Below are 20,103 nucleotides of genomic sequence, written 5' to 3'. Positions count from 1 at the left end.
TATACATATCGCTCGTGGAGCTGTAAAACGATCGGCCACCTGTCCGGCGATATTGAAAATGGAATGGGACTTGGCATTTTCGCGTGTCATCAGCGCAGATTGTCGATGAAGATGGAACAGATCGAAGCGAAGCAGGACGACGGTCACACAGTTGCCTGCACGTGGGGCCGTATTTCCATTTGCGAAGATTCCCACGATGCGATATAAAGGATTTTTGCAAACTCAAGGAGCTCGTAAATTTTACGAGAAACGTACTAGCGAACTGGTTGCTGGCGGGCTATCAAACGACTTGGCCAGTGAGCTTTCTGCACGTTAACCATCCATGTTATTCCGGTCGCAGAAGAAGGAGCAGTTAAGCGTATTATTTAACAAAAGAAAACTTCATCTCTACCTATAGGCCTACACTATAAAAAATTACGGTAACAGTTTGCAAAATCTGTTGCTACGGATGAACATAAATTATTCATATTTTATTACATACATCTTGTCTGTAGAATATAACGTGGTTGTACTAGGTGAAATATTTGGAAAATTCACTAAATGGATATTTAAGAAAATTATGAAAAATTGTAAATATTAGACTGGAGAATTGGGCACACCTACTTACTACCTTTGGCTCTTTGACGGCCGCTGTGGCGTATGCGTGATTTCTCGATTTCGATTTAATTAGGTATTAAGTAGGCGAATGTTCCAATTTCTGCTGATTTAAGAGGTAACTCGTCATAAAGAGGGTGTAAAAAATTTGTTTGTGATCAAAATTTTGCAGAGTAATTGATTAATTCTTTAATAATAAATCAACCAATTCAAAAACTATTTAAGAAATATATTTCAAGATGTTTAACTATTAGTAATTTGTAATTAAATGTATAATGTTCTAAATGTCCGTATTTCTGCTCATGAAAAATAGCGATGTATGTATCGACCCAAGCTCGTGCAACACTCGCGTAAATGTTTAAATAATTTAGAATTATTTTGTTGCAACTATAGTACAAACGCAACGCATATAATAATAAGAAAAATACGAAATGAGCAGAAATGGGGACATGAGCAGAAATTGGGACATTCACCTTATTATACTTTTCGTGAGCTTATAAAATTAATTGAGGCATTTGATGGAAATTGGAAGATTTAAATGATTTTCTTAAATCGTTTAAATCGACTCAAGTATATGTTATATATATATAATATATCAAGGACATTACTTTTCTCGGGTTTAGATTAAATAGATGTTGTTTTGTTAAATAGCGTAATCGACACGCAGCTACATAGTCTTTTGTTTCATAGAGAATTTTTTGTAAGCGAGGAAATATGGAAAGTGAGGCGAGTATCGAATCCGCAAGGAAAGAAGCCAATTAAAAAAGAAAAAATTGATTTGTAAGACAGCTTGCTGCAAAGAAGCGAAGAAATACTAATACTTACTTAAAACATTACATTTTGTGTTTATTTAACTGTGCACCATTTTGTATTTTTTATTTAAGCAACGTATAAAAAAATGTGTAACTAAGTAAACAAAATTATATTTACATAACTAAACAAAGAAGCGATTTTTTACGAATTTACTACATTTATGGAAAAAGGGCACATAAACCACTTGCTTGAAATTTATAAACAAAGACACGTATCATTTTCAAATTATGATTTCTGTTTTCAGAACGTTTAAGGACGCGGTACTACATCCTTAAACAAATGGATTTAATTGCATTACTTTTTACTAAGTTATACACTATAATGAAAACTGTGATATCGATTTTCTTGAAATGGCATTTTGGCTTATGTGGTCATTTTTTATTAAATGCTTCAATTGTATTTCATATTTATCATTTATGTTCTACGTGTAATATGTTGTTCTGATGGTTTTCAAAAATTTTATTTTATTTTCACTCAGCATTCCATAGCTAGAAGCAGACAAATCACTCGCATTACTAACATCGAAAATCACTTCAAACTCTGACACAATTGATTTTTCGGCCCATGTTCATTAAGCACTTTGCACTTGGCTTAGTGAGTACTATCTGCGCGCCAGGTCCTGAATCCCTGTCTAAAAACACCTTATATAGGGTGTCGCAGAAATAAATGGTTAAACTTTGGGAGGTCATTTCACACACTTTGTGCATGAAAATAAGTCGCACGTTCTTATACGCTTGCTTTTTGAATATAAAAATGCTTTCTTCTTGCAGCAGATTTGATTTTTAATCCTTACTTTTTATTAAGTAAAAATACCAGACAAAGTTATGGATGTAAGTAGTGTTACCATTTTTCTGAGTTTTATTCTTTCCTGATTCTTAATTTCTTTATTTCACCTTACATTTAAGGAAACTCTCTCCGATACTTTCGACAATTTTTTTTAGTTTGTTCACTCCACCTATTGTCGTTTGTTCGATAAAAATCTCACAATAACAGTAATTCTGGAAATAAATGTTACTCGTCTGCGGTATTATGTATGCTATATTATGTGTGTTATGTTTAAAGCTCTGATGAAAGCAGTTTATTTATTATTTTTTTCCAGAAAACTTACAACCATATAATATGTTTAATTCCAGTACAAAATATGAATATGGTTCGCCAAGTATTTTCGCGATAAAAGTAATAAAAATATTCACATAAATCAGCTTAAATATAACTCCTTGCTTGGTACTTCACATAATTTATATCCAGGTGCGGTACACCCTCTGTAAAGTTCCCAACAGGGGTTGGCATGATTTAATTCAGATAACGAATAGCAGATAAAAGTAATCCACAATTTTCTATCCTCTATAGTAATGAATATCTACTTAATAAAATGAAAGTTTATCAAAAATGACATAAGTAGGCAAGCAAATTATTTTTTGAACATTATTAACAATACTTTCTTATATAAATAAAAGATACAATTTAAGGTATTTGCATCAGTTAATACGTGCTTATTATTCGCATGATACCTTTTGCACACTTACCAGCAGAGTGACTGTAGTGTCAATATATTTTCATGTTTTATTATATTATACTGTATTATTGTATTCACCTTATATTTTTCGCAACATATTACAATCAGCTTATATGTACCATAAAAATAATATAACAAATTTTATGAAATGATTATTACACAATAGTGGAACGTTTGAGCTGTCTATTTGAATAAAATATAAGCTTTCTTAAAAAATTTCAAATTTGTAGGGTAGATGTACCGTTTGTGGCCATTGCACTATTTTTGACCATGTGCATAATTGTCTTATTTTTAAATTGCTTGCAGATAATTATTACTTGGAGAATTTCACATAAATATTTTATTTAGCATACCGCCAGAAATATAAGGTTACATTTATTGCTTGCACGGAAAAACATCATATTTTTTAAGAAGTAGCCAAAACTGGTACAATACCTTAAAGTGGCCACAAATGGTGCATCCACCCTAGCGAGGTTTCGAAGCAATGAATTTTTTAAAGACCTCGCTGTAATACTTCCCCGCACAAAATGATGAAAAGAATCAAACTACCTAAAACGAAAATATATAATCCTTTTTATAAAAAAGTGCAATTGCACTTTGCAGTTACATCAGTTGCGATTAAAACTTCTTATATCATTTAACTTTTTCCTATATCGATGGCTTACTGCACAAATATTATACGTCCACTTTTAGCATTTTCGAGAAAAACAATTTAAAAAATGCAAGAGTAAGTACTTTATAATTAAAGAACTGCACAATTACACAAAAGTGGGTATACAATATTTGTGCAGTAAGTCATCGATACTTAAATTGTCTCCCACCCCAATTGCGCGACTCACCCCATATGTAAATATCTTTCGAACGTTCGTATCTTACAGTCATACAAATTACTCCACTTCAGATACAATAGATACCCTGCACCTGAATTAAAAAAAAATTATATCGTTTTACTAAATAGCTCTTTGCACCGTATGGTTACTAAAAGTCTTAGACGTTGCACCCCACCATCCATGTTCTGCGTTGCCCGTCAGTTTAATATTCGTAAACGACAGAAAATGCCTTTCGATAAGACTCCATGGTGAGATTAAATTTGTCACAGCCCTTAATCGAGTGAGCCCGTTAGCATCAACAAAATTATCTCCTATTATATACTTAACGCGCCGGGACCCGCGGCAGCTTCGCCTTCTTTTATTCGGAACGTGGCTGGTGTCTCCCGTAATTATATTCCGTTAAAAGCGTGCTTGGTAAATCCTTAAATCCAGTTTCTCGGGATTGCGGGAGGGGCGGGTTTACGATGACAAAGACGCGGGCCGGCTAAGGTGCCGCAGCAACAGACTACATTTATCTACGTGCAGGGTGTATGCAGTGGCATAACTAATTGTAAGTAGCAGCGGTTCGGCGTGGCGAATAGCTTTTTAACCGTTCCTATCAGTCTAAAAAGCCTGAGGTTCTGTTACTTACTGGGAACGGCTACGCCGCTATTCAGTCCGGGGGCCCCGTGCCCAACTAAATCACGCCGGATTTAAATGGATTCTACAAACTCCCCTACACCCGACTACGACGATGTATTGCCCTTGTAGGGTAGTTGCGGCGCCATTCCACCGCAACGCGGATATACCCGCCTAAGAGATTCCCAGCCGTGGCTTCCTTTCCTCCGCCGAGGTTACTTCCGCCTAATCTTATGAACACGTCAATAATAAAAGGTGATCTCTCCCGTTTAATACGATTTCCCTTCCGCATAAATCAACTTCGCGCCCTTTTTACCCCTTGAAATTGTTTCCCAATGAAAGCAAGATGAGACCTTGAGAATTGATATATTCAGCTGGTGGGTTAAATTCAAAGGTTAAATATGTACTTTGATTTACTTTGATAGCGGCACAACTCAAGTGACGTACATTTTACAGGAGACGTAGTTTATAATTTGCGTTTGACTGATAGTTGAATATTGATCATAGAATTTGTTTAGATTGACTCTCCATATTTGGTGATTGGCTCGTAAAAAATCGGAAGTAATGTACTCAAAAGTGCTTTTGCAGTGTAAAGTGTTCGGTTGGAGTTCTGTTACTACCCAGTCTTTTAAGCTGGCGAGTGACTCGGCCGAGTCATCGGTCTGCTACTCAGCCGAGTGAAAATCTTCCCCGCCGGATTACTCAGCTGAGTACTAGAATATGCGTTCAGACTGGGCGAGTGCTCGGCCCAGTGGGCTCACTCGGCCGAGCATTCGTCAGGTGTAAACTAAGCGTTAAGGGGAAACACCACTGTGGCGGCCGGAAAAGTAAGCCATTTTTATGAATTTTTTTCAGGATTAATATACAGTTTTCATAGAAAATTTTTTTACCTACCTTTAGTACGCTGTCTTAAGAGACTATACAAAAAAAATTAAATAGGAAAACATCCATAAATTTTAATATATTAATTAATCTTCTAGACCCCCCCACGCGAGCTGGTCGAAGGTGTAACTATGGAACAGCAGGTCCGAAATCCAATTTAATTTTTTTTATATAAACTATATGAGTGTAGTTTTCAATCAAAGAATCCGTACGTACAACGGAAACTACACTCATATAGTTTATAACAAAAAAATGAAATTTGATTTCAGACCTGCTGTTCCATAGTTACACATTCGACCAGCTCGCGTGCGGGGGTCTAGAAGATTAATTAATATATTAAAACTTATGGATGTTTTTGCATTTATTTTTTTTCTATAGTCTCTTAAGACAGCGCACTAAAAGTAGGTAATACAATTTTTCTATGAAAACTGTAAACTATACCTGAAAAAAAATCTTAAAACTGGCTTACTTTTCCGGCGGTCACAGTGGTGTTCCCCCTTAAGGTAGGTTTACACCTGACGAGTGTCTCGGCTGAGTCATCGGTCTGCTACTCGGCCGAGTGAAAATCTTCCCCGCCGGATTACTCAGCTGAGTACTAGAATATGCGTTCAGACTGGGCGAGTACTCGGCCCAGTGGGCTCACTCGGCCGAGCATTCGTCAGGTGTAAACTAAGCGTTAAGGGGAAACACCACTGTGACGGCCGGAAAAGTAAGCCATTTTTATGAATTTTTTTCAGGATTAATATACAGTTTTCATAGAAAATTTTTTTACCTACCTTTAGTACGCTGTCTTAAGAGACTATACAAAAAAAATTAAATAGGAAAACATCCATAAATTTTAATATATTAATTAATCTTCTAGACCCCCCCACGCGAGCTGGTCGAAGGTGTAACTATGGAACAGCAGGTCCGAAATCCAATTTAATTTTTTTTATATAAACTATATGAGTGTAGTTTTCAATCAAAGAATCCGTACGTACAACGGAAACTACACTCATATAGTTTATAACAAAAAAATGAAATTTGATTTCAGACCTGCTGTTCCATAGTTACACATTCGACCAGCTCGCGTGCGGGGGTCTAGAAGATTAATTAATATATTAAAACTTATGGATGTTTTTGCATTTATTTTTTTTCTATAGTCTCTTAAGACAGCGCACTAAAAGTAGGTAATACAATTTTTCTATGAAAACTGTAAACTATACCTGAAAAAAAATCTTAAAACTGGCTTACTTTTCCGGCGGTCACAGTGGTGTTCCCCCTTAAGGTAGGTTTACACCTGACGAGTGTCTCGGCTGAGTCATCGGTCTGCTGCTTGGCCGAGTGAAAATCTTCCCCGCCGGATTACTCAGCTGAGTACTAGAATATGCGTTCAGACTGTGCGAGTGCTCGGCTCAGTGGGCTCACTCGGCTGAACAACTTAGTCGAATAATGCCCAACTCTGGGCCCAGCTACTATGCTGTCCGCTCTACCGCTCGACTCGGCTAATACTCGCCCGTTTACTCGACTGTTTTACTCGACCAACTGTGTACACTACTCAAGTTAGATATGCTTTTCCACACTCGCCACACTACTGTACAGTTTAACTCGACTAACGTAGGCTGACATTCCGATGTCAGTCAGAAAATCTCACGTTCGCCCGGTCTCCACCGTTGAGAGAGTAAAAGCGACCCGCGAAGTGCCCCCGCGTTTTTCCACCCCCTCCCTCCCTGGCCTCGCTTCATCCACTCGCAATGTTTATCCGTTATTAGGAATTCCGGTTGTCAGCTCGCGGCTCGAGCAACGCAATGAAGTTTAAACTTCCTCCGCGAAGAGTGCGCGCAGGTTTTCGAGGTGCTCGACGCATCTGCGGTTTTCTCATGAAAGTCAGCCGACGGAAGCTGATGCAATCGCGAACGCGAACTTTCAATTTGCCTCTCCCAGCCGTTCCCGTTTCTTTCGCCCCGACCGCCCGCGTGATTCTCGCTCTCTGTTTTTCCACTGCGCCGCCTTCGCCGAATTACCGGGATTCCACGATCGGCGGAGCAGGGTCGGGGCGGGTGGGGGGTGGCCGGAGGAAGTAAACGGATTTCAACAGGATCGGTACCGAACGCTCCGCAGAAAGGGAAACTCACTCACATAAGCAAAGCTGCAGAACCGCGGTGAGGAGGGCTGCGAGCTTCCGTGCTGCCATGAGAATGAACCGCTTTCGCGATGACAGTTCGGGATATCAGGCGGCGATCTGAAAGCAAATAATGGAAGGATCTGCTTTTATCGTTCTTGAAACTTTGCCCGATAAAATGCTGAAATAAGATTGAAATGTAGAAGAATTAGTTAGAAGCGCTGTTATGAAATTCTTATCTCATCCGAGGAAACTGTTCCTCATTCTAGAGTGTTCCATAATGAGTTGTATATACAACTGGAGTTGTAACCCAAACCACCAGCTCCTACCATGTTGTATAGAGACATGATAACTAAGTAGTTTCTACAGCAGATCATTATACTGTGTTTTTATTTTTAATCTGTTGAACGAGGAAGATGAGTTAAGGGGTCTCCCTACGTTGACGAAAAGAATTCGATACTTGGGATTTTTTTTAAGAGAAACACTGAAATTATATTAATTAAAAACTGTATGCCTATGTTTGTACATATTCAGACAACATTTAAAACAAAAATTAATTAAAATAATACTACCTGAAACATTAAGGGGAAGCCCTATTTAGGACGCTAGGAATAAGGTGATGCTTGGGAATTTTTTTCTAAGAAACTGCTGATCGGATCTTTTCCAAACTTTCAGGGTATTTTAGCTCACATTCAAACAATAATAATTAATTTTTTCGTTACAAAGTGAGCGGTAGAAATGGAGATATAGGAACATGTTCGTTAGGACTCGCGCGCCGGAGTTGCAAATTTGCGATTGTAATGGTGGCCCCAATTCTTCCCTGAAATAAGAAAACCAAGGTTTTTCTTATTTCTAGTACAATTGCACTGTCGATGAACCTAAAAAACGGGAAGAAAGTTAAAAGTTGGCAAATTGGTGGGACTTGAAAGAAAAAGTTACGATTCTGTTCCAAGATATTTCGTACTATTTATGGAAAAAGACTTGTTCAATTCAATTTATTTATCGAAGTTATAGGTCCATCGACAATGTCATTATACTAGAGATAAGAAAAACCCTGGTTTTCTTATTTCAGGGTAGAATTTGGGCCACCATGACAATCGCAAATTTGCAACTCCGGCGCGCGAGTCCTAACAAACGTGTTCCTATATCTCCATTTCTACCGAACACTTTGTAACAAAAAAATTAATTTTTATTGTTTGAATGTGAGCTAAAATACCCTGAAAGTTTGGACAAGATCCGCTCAACAGTTTCTCAGAAAAAAATTTCCGTTGACTACCACTGTCGGCGGCGCACGTTTTGCCAAACTATTTCGCTTCTGGATTGAAAACAAAACGTGTCTTACCACTTCCGTCGATGCTTTCCGAAGGAAAAATATCTGCCGCGTCGCGTGGTGTAGCCAGATTTTCTCCTAGACCCTTAGTTTTGGAAATAAATTTAAAGATATCTGCAAAAATTGGTGCATTTCGGGTGTCCTTTCCCCTTTGTTCGTTGCTTAAACACATTTAAATACTTATAATTCAATAATAACTTATATCGTTGCATTCAGGAGGGTTCATAGAATAATTTGACGCAACGAGCAACCGAATAACTATTACCGTTTCGACAGAAACGATGTTCAAAGTTGAAAATTTGCAGTGTTTTTGAAAATCGAAATTCTCAAAAACTGAGGGTGATGATGACAAACGGTTTGCGAATTCGTTTTCAGCGCACGAAAACCTATAAGAAACCGCTATTGAATGTTACAGAACAGAAAAAAAGTTCAATTTTGTTGAACAGTGTTATTTAATGTAGTTCTTTTTTTTTCTCTTCTTTCACTACAATCTGACGCAGGACGTAGAAGAAACCTCTCCGTTTCAACGCCAACTCAGGTATTAACGTATCCACGAATACGTAGCACGCAATGATTTTAATTATCGGTTTTCCCCTTTCAGCTTCTAATACTCCTCGCGCTGCAAAAGTGCGCGAAACAAGGATTGCGAACAAGCTCAAAGTAAAAGGCAAAAGCCGTCCCTGCGTGATTAACGACATCCCATACTTGACCTGTTGTCAATTAAAGGAGGAGCGCAAGCTCGTTATTTCGACATCGCTGGAAATCACTCCGTAGCTGCTGCTAACATTCAACGGGGAACTTTAATGAATGGCCGCGTAGGAACAATGAATTGTGAAATAAATTTAACCGATAACGACGCACGTGGACTGCCATCGTTAGATCCTTCCTTAAAAGGAAGGACGAGCGAGTGAGAAACCGTCAGAGTGCTCAAGTGTTGCGTCACTTTTCAAGTCCTCGAGAGCTGCCTCATTATTCGCAGCCCGTTTTTAATTGGTCCATTGTGCTCTCGATTTTGTAATTAATCCATTGTGTTCTTAATTCATTATCGCCGAAGGAGCTGTCGCGAGGGAGGATCGATGATCGTTTCTACACTCCCCATCGTTCGGCACGATGGGCCCAGAACTGCGGAGTAATAAATTTCATCGGTCCAGATCGATCGATTTTTGAAACGAATTTTTATGAAAATCATATTCGCGGTGAAAAAGTTCCTAGAACTTCCCTCCCCCGAGGTTTAATGGAACTTCGCGAGTTTATAGAACGATCAAGTGATGTGTGTTCTTTTTCTCTGGCGTACCTACCCCGGCTTCAAGGACCGAGCTTATGCCCCGGAGTTTCTGCTCACTCAAAGTGGAAATGATGCGGGGAAAGTTTCCAGATCTAACTTGGCGGACGTGATATATGTAACTCGGCTTTATAAAGGACGTCGAGCAATGGTCATTACAGCGGAAGCTATCTTTGGTTTTGATAATGAATTCGAGATCAAATACACAAGCATGCAATCAACCCCTTCTCGTCAGGGAATAGTTTCGTCAGGAATACTGTAGAGGAAATTGAGATTTTTCACATAATTATATAGGGCGTTCCGGAGATTATAGGTTTAGAAAAAATTATAAAAAAAAATATGAAACGTTTGGCACAGTTGAAAATTAATATTGATTAATTCTGTGAGACATGGCACTGTTGTATGAGAACTGAGAATTATTTTAACACAATTGCATTGAAAGTTAAAATAATTATATCTTTTTGAATACTACATGCATGAATATTCTTACCACAATTTGACTACCTACATGCTCGGAATGACTATGATGATCCCAAACAACAAAGCTGTGAGTTAATATTCAACAATCGAAACGACAAAATATTAATCAGTAGACTGAACACGTAGCCCTGAAATTCCATTTATTTTGTCGAGACGTACTGTCAATAAATAAATTCCAATTTTAATTTATTTAACATATATCTCATGTGTTTAGTATTTTATATAATAAGTTTGCAGCCAATGCTTACTCTATGAGTTATTAGGCTTATTGACAGTTCAAATGTAAATAATATTAGTTATTCAAATACTCGAAATACATTTTATTTATACAGAGATGATTTGTACAAAATTATTATTATTATTATTATTATTATTATTATTATTATTATTATTATTATATTTAACGGGAAATCCCTTAATATACAAGATAATACATAAAACAGAGCCTATACCGTCTAGAACATATGTAAATATTAATTAATTAAATAATTAACCACACGTGAATTTGCTAAATGACTAAATAATCTCGCGCGAAAAGAGCTGAGCGAGCCTTTGAAGGGGTCTACCGCATTAAACTGCTGATTAGCGTAAAATTGTTGAATTTAAAATTATTTGAGAAACAGAAACAGCGCCGAAATAATGCAACCCTCAGTTTCAAATTTAGAGGTCAATCTGCTATAAATATGACAAGCGTAAAAATAAATTACTAAACTTAAGATGTATTAAGTCTCTGGATCCAAAGGTTTACCTACACCATACCTTTCATCCTTTATCTTCTACAACGACGTGACATATTACCGTACGATATTTTAGGAATTTCGTCGTCAAAGACATTACGATCTTTGACGCAGTAACTTTCTTTCGACTTGCAAAATTAATTTCGCTAATTACAAAATACCAACAAAATATTCGTTACTAATTTTCCATCAAACTGTTCTATTTTCTATCTTTTCTTATCGGAGGAATATACATTTCTACGAACACATCCAAACACTTAGAAACATTTTGGCGTAGGTATAACCATATTGACTACAACTATTCAAAGTTTTATTATGATTTATACCCACACTCATGTGCACTGAAACCACTCAGTAAAAATGTTACCCACATCTCCTTGGTATTTCAGTACATGCTTCATTCTACACTCCAATCCTTTTCTGCGTAACAACGTGCTTTTAAGGGGTTACGCCACCCTGAAGGTTTTGAAAAAACGATTTTTATTTCTTTGCATTTTCTTATTAAGCGAAGTTTTAAGAATAATTTAAGTCATGCTAGACGAAAAAATTCCCCAAAATAGCCGAGTTATAGACTTCAAACGAGGCGCGGATGTCGATATTCCGCAGCAGGTAGCGACCATTCTACTTTTCTTCTTTTGCGTTTTTCTCGAAACTACATTTTCAAAGGTGAAATATCAAATATCTCCGAAACTATTTGTCCGATTGAGTTCAAACTTGGTACGCATATTCTTAATGGTATTGTCTACAATGTAGCACATCATTTTTTTTCACGCGATAACCCATTCGTGTATAATAAATGTTTTAAGTTCGTTTTGTCAGGCGAAAAACGAATAATTTTCTTCACCTTGCTGTCATTTGTGCAATAATTTTTTTCTTCTCAAATCCGTTTGTTACATTGTAGGTATTTTATTAAGGAACACGAAAATCATCATGTTTTTCAGTTCAGATGAGCCTGGGCGTTATAATTTGTTATATTAGTCACGCGTGTAACGGCGGACGAGCTCCGTGGGACAACAAATAACTCGGTCATTTTTTAATATTTTTGTACAGTATTTATACACTATATGCACTAATACATGTTCTACATATAAGAAGAAAATAAATGATTTTCAACCTCATAGTATTAGTAAAAAAAATTCGTCTAGTTTAGTGATGTTTTGAGCGCCTTAGGGTGGCGTAACCCCTTGAATGATTCTTTATTATTTAGAGAAAGTAGACTACTTAGACTATATGAAAGATGTTTCTGTAATTCAAATGTTTTGTGTCACTGAAGGAGGCGATATTCTATATTAGTATACTATTAACACCATGGAATTATTAATTTTTAGACTAGTATTTTTTGAGTAGTATATATCTGTAAAACTGGTATGTATAGTACTATTAAGTAATATTAAGAATCTCTTTTCCTTTTTGTGTTTCGGACAACCCTTACAGTACTTTTCGTAAACACCAGGACCCTCCGATTATTTTTCAACGCTCTCTCTGTATCTGCCATGCTTTTCTTTCCACTGTCACACAAAAATTTAGAACAATAGTTCAAGATACAATAAAACAGCCTGCCAAACCTCAAATTAATTTGTCGAACCTTTTTTGTACAAAAAATTCACAAAGAATTACCTATTTTTCGGCCCAACAGGGCGCGATGCCCCCTTAAAGGGAAGAAGGGGTGGGTGGCTATGGGGAGGGGAGACACGAGTAGACAGGTATAATAGGGTAAAGTAGAATTAGATGTGGGAGCAGACAGAGGAGGGTAAGAACGAGCCTAGAATAAGTAGTAGGAGTAAGGTAAGGTAATAAGAATGAGCGAGGCAGCATGAAGGTTCATATGAATGGAAAAAAATGTAAAGGAGGATGATAAGTGAGAAGGGGAACTAGAAGTGAGTGAGGTGGTCAGAAAGTGGATGTAAATTTTAGCGGGTAAGGTAATATTTATGTTTTAAAGTTAAATAGATTCGGAACTTCTAGCCGACTGGAAACAATAAACGTCATTGTCATTAGAAAAGAACTAACAGTAGGCAACTTTAATTACGTACCTACGTCGGTGCCCTTAAATCACACAATTTTTGTCTAGAAAGCTTTCCTTTCATCAACAAATTAACAGAAACATTAGAGGCCTCGAAAATAACAAATAGCCACCCCTTTTAGTTTATTGTTCAGTTGAATAAAAATGTGCAGAGGCAAGGAATAAACTCACCCTGTGGTGCATAAGATGAACCATTCACTCCGATCCGCAGAAACCTAAACAATAAATGCTAGCACCGTTTCTGCCCGAAAGGGTTTTAAATAAAAAATAGTCCATTGTCATATTCAACTCATTGGGCACTTAATAGGGCGGCAAAGTAGCCGTCTGCTAGACGAATAGTCGGGGGTGTCATTAGTCGTATTGGTGGATCGTTCTAGCAGAGAATTGGAGCGATCCGGTGCATAGAGTCAGGTAAGAGGGCGGGAGGGATGAAAAATGTGGAGGGAAATAAGAGCGAGGAGCAGATAGCGGAAGGAGACGGAGGGCGAGGAGACGGAAAGACACGATTGATTTATGGTAAAAAGAGGCCGCGGAGCGCGGTAAGTGGGCTATTTTTCAATGAGCCCGGGGGAGCGAATGAATCCCCGCGGGGAAATGGAATTTTGAGCGGTTTATGCCCGCTTCGACGGCGTATCAACATCCACGACTGCCCGTCATACGTGCCTCCGTCACCCTCCGGTGATTTCGCGGCTGTTTTCGATACCTCGCCGGCGAAAAAGAGGGGTCAGAGGGAGGGGGTGTGACGGGGGGGGCCAGCGATGGAGGGCCGTAAGTTATGGCTTTCGTCTCGGCCCTTCGCCGCAGCTTTCTACTGCCTCTATGAATGTATGCATGAGATACGAACTTCACGCTTTATGCATTGAACGCAATGGCGATAAGGAGTCGTCAATGTGGCAAAGCACGGCCGGAGAACAGCGCTGCCTAACGCTCAAATCGTCGTTGTAGGTGTGTGCGTTTTATCATCTAATCGACTGTGTGCGTGTGCGCTGCGCGAAATATATAGCCGTTTCTAAATCACGTACTGACATTGTGGTACGAGGAACTTCATTTTCAGACCGTTTCCCGCAACTGTTGCGCTCCTCTGCGTAAACAGAAATTATTGTACAGGGTGTCTCGTAAGGGATGGTACAGACGGCTTGGGCGTTTACACCTCCAGGATCGTTTCATCGCCGAAACGAAAAATCGTTGCGTTATTAGCATCGCTTCAACTACATTCCTGCAAAGTTTCCAATTTCTCTGAATTCTCCAGTTGCCGAACATCCCTTTTGTCAGTAAGGTTCCCCCACGACTCTGTTGGTTTTAGAAACGAGTAGGTAGTACTTGACTCTCGTCGGCCAACGTTCATAGTATTGTCGACCTTAAACGGTAAAGGAGGCCCTACCCGCCTTTGTGAGTATTGTCAAATTCGCTTTATAACTATACTATATATAGATATACGACCAATAAATCTTTTTTTTATTTTTTTTTCACTCCTTCACACTGTTATTTTTTTTATTAATTATCATGGTGTTAGATACTGTAATTATTTTGTACTTGTTTATTATGGTCTATTTGGTAGGCCTGAGAGTTTGAAGGGAGGAGAGGGGGTAAAACTGGTAGGAGTGAGTTTGGAGGGATTTGTGGTGGGGGAAGTGGACTTGAGCAGCTACACTCTTTGCCTCGACTGCAGCTTGAAGATAAAAAATGCAATTTTTAGTGGTGTTACTATGCTTAGTCAAGTAACCCCGTCTAATATTGTTATCATGTTAAGGGCCGTACGCACGAAACCTCTACGCACCGAATAAAATAAAATACCGTAAATTATAGTCAATGTGTCACGTTTCCATAAAATATTCATGAAAAAACATCAAGCAGTACTTACAAGGAGAGGTTCCCAAGTGTCCGCCTCCGATTGCTTTGAATTTTTGCTATGTTTCAGAGGACCGAAAAATAAGAAATGCATGTCTTTTTATTTTGGCCTGTTTGCATGTTTAGGGGTGAAACCACCCCTCAAAGTTTTCGGATTATTTTGGTTTTTGGATAATTATATGAAATTTATATGAAGTTTTACTTAACGCAATTTTGTAATCCTTATGAAGTTTGAGGGCTCGTTTCACCCCCTAAATATGCAGACAGGCCAAAATAAAAAGACACGTATTTCTTATTTTTCTGTCCTCTAAAATATATCCAAAAACCAAAGCAATCGGAGATGAACACCTGAAAATCTTATAACTTTGGGGGTTGGTTTCACTCCCCATAAATATGAAAAGAGGCCGCTTTAAAAAAACACGTATATCTTATTTTTCGGTCCTCTAAAACATACCGAAAATTCAAAACAATCGGAGGCGGACACCTGGGAACCTTTCCTTGTTAGTGGACAAAAATTCATAAACAGTAGAAACGAAAATATTTACTTCCCGCCGACCTATTTAGATTTTTCATTCTCACTGATAGAACACGCAAGTTTTTGTCGCGGCGACACACTTACACCATAATACAGCAATTAAAGGGAATTAGTCAAGTAACCCTGGTCTCCCCTACTCAAGTGTTAAAAATCAAGCCTAGCTATTGGAACCGGCGTCAAACCAAAAATAACATGTACGCTTTAAACAGTTTGAAATTTGAAGAAAACTTCAACTGATTGCCAAAGCTCCGCCCTCCGTGATAGAAGGGATGAACCGAGGCACATTGAAAGGAAGGGTTCAGGAGAGTCAACGTTTTTGGAAGTACATATTATAACGCATGGCGGATGCGTTTCAAGTCTGCTTTGAAACCGTCAGACTTCATATAGAGAAGTTTAATTAGTCAGTCGAAGCAGTACGTTCAGGGGAACTCTATAATTCACTCATTGTCAGTGCCTGTCACTGTTTTAACCCCGCCGTTGCATTATACAGTTGTACCAGTTGCTTCCCCGTCGTACCTCTTCCGAATGCGCATCGGAAGTGCTGTATACAGGACTTTTCGCGATATTGATTATGCTGGACATCGCGTTACGGATTAAGGATGTATCGGACGTACAATATTAGACAAAAGTATATGAAATTTGAAATACTTGAATATCGAAGTTTTAGGCGTAGTAAATGTGGATGTAAGGAACACGAACGGCAGTTGAAGTCTTAGTTTTACTCCTAGAAAGGTATTTTTCACACTACAAATTCTGCTTCTTCAAGCATTGTTTGCTAAACTTTTGCCAGTGAAAATGCTCTGAATTCACAATTTTCGCAAGTTATAATTTATTTCTTTAAAACGGTGTAGTGAAGACAATTGAAACTCGGAAGATATTTTCATCTATCCATATACTACATGTATAATTTTTTTTTTAAATTAAAACCGACTTTAAAGTCATTTAAATATCTTAAGTAGCAACCGAGAAAAAAAATAATAACGTTAAGGGCGTTTACCCCCGTATTATCCTTAAACAGGGGGGTAGCGATCTAAAACTTTACATAATGGTGTTTCAGGCAAGGAGCATTGTTTAAAAAATAACAACTTCAAGAATCGGCAAGAGGGTCGTTTGCCTATGCTTACCCTGCTACACCCTTTTTAATGGCAAGAACACCGTTCGATTCTACAGTCCTGACGCAAGTTGTGTTATCGCATATGGGACCTTAGTTGAACAAAGGTTACTGCGTACCAGCAGATAATTTGTATACAGTATTAATTTTCTACATTAATACCACCTCTTCAGCGTTAGCTATGCCAGTGGAGGAGTATTAAATAAACGGTAATTGATTTTCTGGGCATCTCCAGTGACAGCTAATTAGATTAGGACTTAGCAGCGCTCCTTTGTCAGTGATATGAAGCGCCGCAAAGTGATTTCTGATAGAGGTTAGAATGGCGTTCGCTGAAAACGAAACTGTAATTGCTGTGTATGGTTAGAAACTCCATCCCTCTTAATGTGGGTATGCTTTCCGGTGGCTCTTAATCATCGTTGATGTAAATAAGCCCATAATCAGCACAGACTTGCTAATCTTATTACAGTCTCGTAATAGATTTATGGAGCAGGCGACTAGTCAGTGCGGATGCAGTGCTAAAAGCCTCAAGTAGGCCCGTTAAAGATGGGCTATGGCCTAAGTAATTGAAGAGCCCATGGGAAAAGCGATCATAGTCCATTCTAAATCGAAATTCAGATTTTAGCCTCATGAGTTGGGGTACGTTTATGTTGGAGCTGCGATAGTAGCGAAGAAAAAGAAATATTTCTTTCTCGACGCTTTTATCGTTGGTCATCTATGTAGTAAGGGTTGTTCTACTCGCTGCTCCAATGTAAACAGTTCCATTAAATAACAATATAATGTATTTCGACGATTCGCTCTTATCATCGCTCTGATCGTTTATCGCAGCTCCAATATAAACGCACCCTTAGAGCTTAAGGGTGGATTTTGACTATTTTTTCATTGCAAATATTTTTTAATTTAAAAATCTTTATATGCATCTTGTAATACATACTTTAATGTGACAATTGTGTGAATTTAATTCGGGAACTAAGACGATTGATTATGTAATAGTAATTTTGGTCAAGCAGTTCTCAGAGCAGCTTCCGCGACGACTAAAATATCTCCGATAGTTTTTATTCGAAACAAAAATAAATTCTCTTAAAATACATAAACGAGTATAGATTTTGACATAGTTGATTTTAGAAATATCAATTTTTCGCAAAATGGCGGCCATTTGAATACATACGTGTGATTTTGCAGTAAAAAATCGTTCATTTTTAATTGATAAAAAATGAACTACGACATTTGAGAAAATCTCTGTTCCAAATTCCAACTGAATCGGTCCACTAGTTATCGAGAAATATTGGTCACTGTTTTTTAAATGACCATTTTCAGAAAAACGCTACTTACGTTCTCTAATTAAATTTAAACAATTGTTACATTAAAGTAAGTTACATCAAGTATTTTGACGCATAACTGAAAGCTATAGTCATTTCTAATAAACTTTCCTATTTTAATTTCACCGTACACTAGCGTTATATTATATAATTTAATGTGAAAACCTAATGGCATCTAAGTAAGCGTCCCCTATGTAATTTAATAAAGTAAACCATTACGCGATAAATCTGTTTCATTGAACAGTGACAGTAGTCGAGTTACAAGCAACAAATTACCTTCTGTTAAATTCTTATTAAACCGCTTGCAAACTCCACTGTGCCTAAACTTCATTCCACTTCCCCCGGTTCGCTTGCGAACCAATCACGGAACAAGGATCTGGAGCGGACCAACGAAAGATCAGCGACTCAGCCAGCGGGAAAATCGAATACAAGCGGATACATTTCTCCGTGCGCTGGTATCGTTTAAAGCACAGAATCGACAGCTGAGTGAAATCAGCGATTGGCTTGAACGAGAATTGCTCTGATTAGATTCCGCGGACGTGCGCGTGTCCCTGTCACCGCGAACGCGGGAGCCGGTCCTTTTTCAAATATGATCAAGGGGGCAAACTAAGGAAACGCTGAGCGCATGTACGTGCTGGCAAGCCACCCACTCGAGGCTATATCAGACTTACGTAAACCGACCGTGTACACATGCCGCTGGAACAAGGGGGAGGAGTGGATGTACACGTTCGAATAACCTGTTCCCATATCGCCTGACTGAATAACCGCGAGCCACCTGTCAGGAGCAGGCATCGACGTCGGGCGGCAGGGAGCCAGCGGGGAGTACCTGCGGAGCATCTAAGCGAAAATACGTGCGTTTTTCTTCGGTTCCATAAAATTTATCAAACGGTCTGCATCCGCGTCTGATCATGGTCGGCAGGCGAGGTACAGTTGACTGGAGAACGAACCGATACACCCCGATCGTTTACGCCTCGGAGGATCAATCCCACCTAGGCTAGCTACTATCTTATGTAACTGACAGATACGATAAATCTCCCTTGCTGTCCTCTAACAGTTTTCTTCCTTCGTTACCCGCTTTATACGGGAGCCAGCGAAAGAAAAATGTACGCGCCAAGAGGAAACTTTCTTCCCCTGCCGTTTGTCTGAATTTCAAGGTAACGAGCAGCTAGTTGCTGGCAACGTTAGGAGGGAAGAATTTCAATGAACGATAGTTTGAGAAAAAATGGTACGAGCAGTTGTAGGCTTTGAGTTGTGCTTGAGATGTGTTTGTTTCATAAATTATACAGTAGAACACCCGGTGTCCCAATTAATAGGGAGAAATGACTGGTCGGATGAGGGATTTTGCGGATAGTGGAGCACCCACTTCTAGCACAAGGGAACACCGTGAATACGCACTCATTGATGGGCACGCAACTTTGTGGGTTTATAGAGGGACTCAAGGCAAGGATAATGGTCTGATTCGTTCGTGTCCAATCGCCCTTTGAGGGTCTGAAAACTAACCTCAAAGTCAAATAGGTACTTCAGTTTTTTCGCGTATAACTCCTGAAGTAAAAGAGACAGAAAAAAGGGTTTCGAATAAAAGTTTAATGGTGCAATAAGCGCTGTAAACTTGCGCTAACAAAATGTTTAATAAAGTCTTTTCGACAAGTACAATTTTTTTTTAAGAAAAATACTTTTTTCAAATTTTCATATCCACCTAGTAGAGTAATTTCTATAAATTCCTAAAAATATCCATAAAAATCTGTAAAATGCGAGGTCATTTTTAAGGGGTTGTGGCGTGATTAATGGAACAGTGATCGCGACTTTTTTTCGTTGGAGCGTGGAATTCTTATACTGACAAGGAAAAGTTCCCAGGTGTCCGTCTCTCATTGCTTTGATTTTTGGATATGTGTTAGAGGACCGAAATATAAGATATGGATAGGTACGTGTTTTTTTATTTTGGCTGGTTTTCATGGTTAGAGTGTGATACCACCCCTCAAAGTTCATAAAGGGTACAAAATTGTGTTGAATAAAACTTTATATAAATTTAATTAGCGTCATAACTTTCTGTATGGATGATGTTCGTGTCGTTATTACGGGGTAAACTA

The 20,103-nt window shown here is 38.4% G+C and overlaps 1 protein-coding gene across 1 annotated transcript in view; it reads right to left on the bottom strand.

Moving 5' to 3' along the window:
• Dip-lambda (Dpr-interacting protein lambda) overlaps nt 1-20,103 on the bottom strand; it is a 302,631-nt gene that overhangs the window by 43,650 nt on the left and 238,878 nt on the right. Inside the window, exon 4 of the mRNA XM_076809859.1 lies at nt 7,372-7,474. Coding sequence (XP_076665974.1) covers nt 7,372-7,426 — 55 coding nt within the window. The 5' untranslated portion in view covers nt 7,427-7,474. The remainder of the gene's footprint in view (nt 1-7,371; nt 7,475-20,103) is intronic.

This window comes from Andrena cerasifolii, chromosome 4 (genome assembly GCF_050908995.1).
Source record: "Andrena cerasifolii isolate SP2316 chromosome 4, iyAndCera1_principal, whole genome shotgun sequence".
Taxonomy (NCBI): Eukaryota; Metazoa; Arthropoda; class Insecta; order Hymenoptera; family Andrenidae; genus Andrena; species Andrena cerasifolii.
This window is presented reverse-complemented; position numbering and strand designations above follow the sequence as displayed.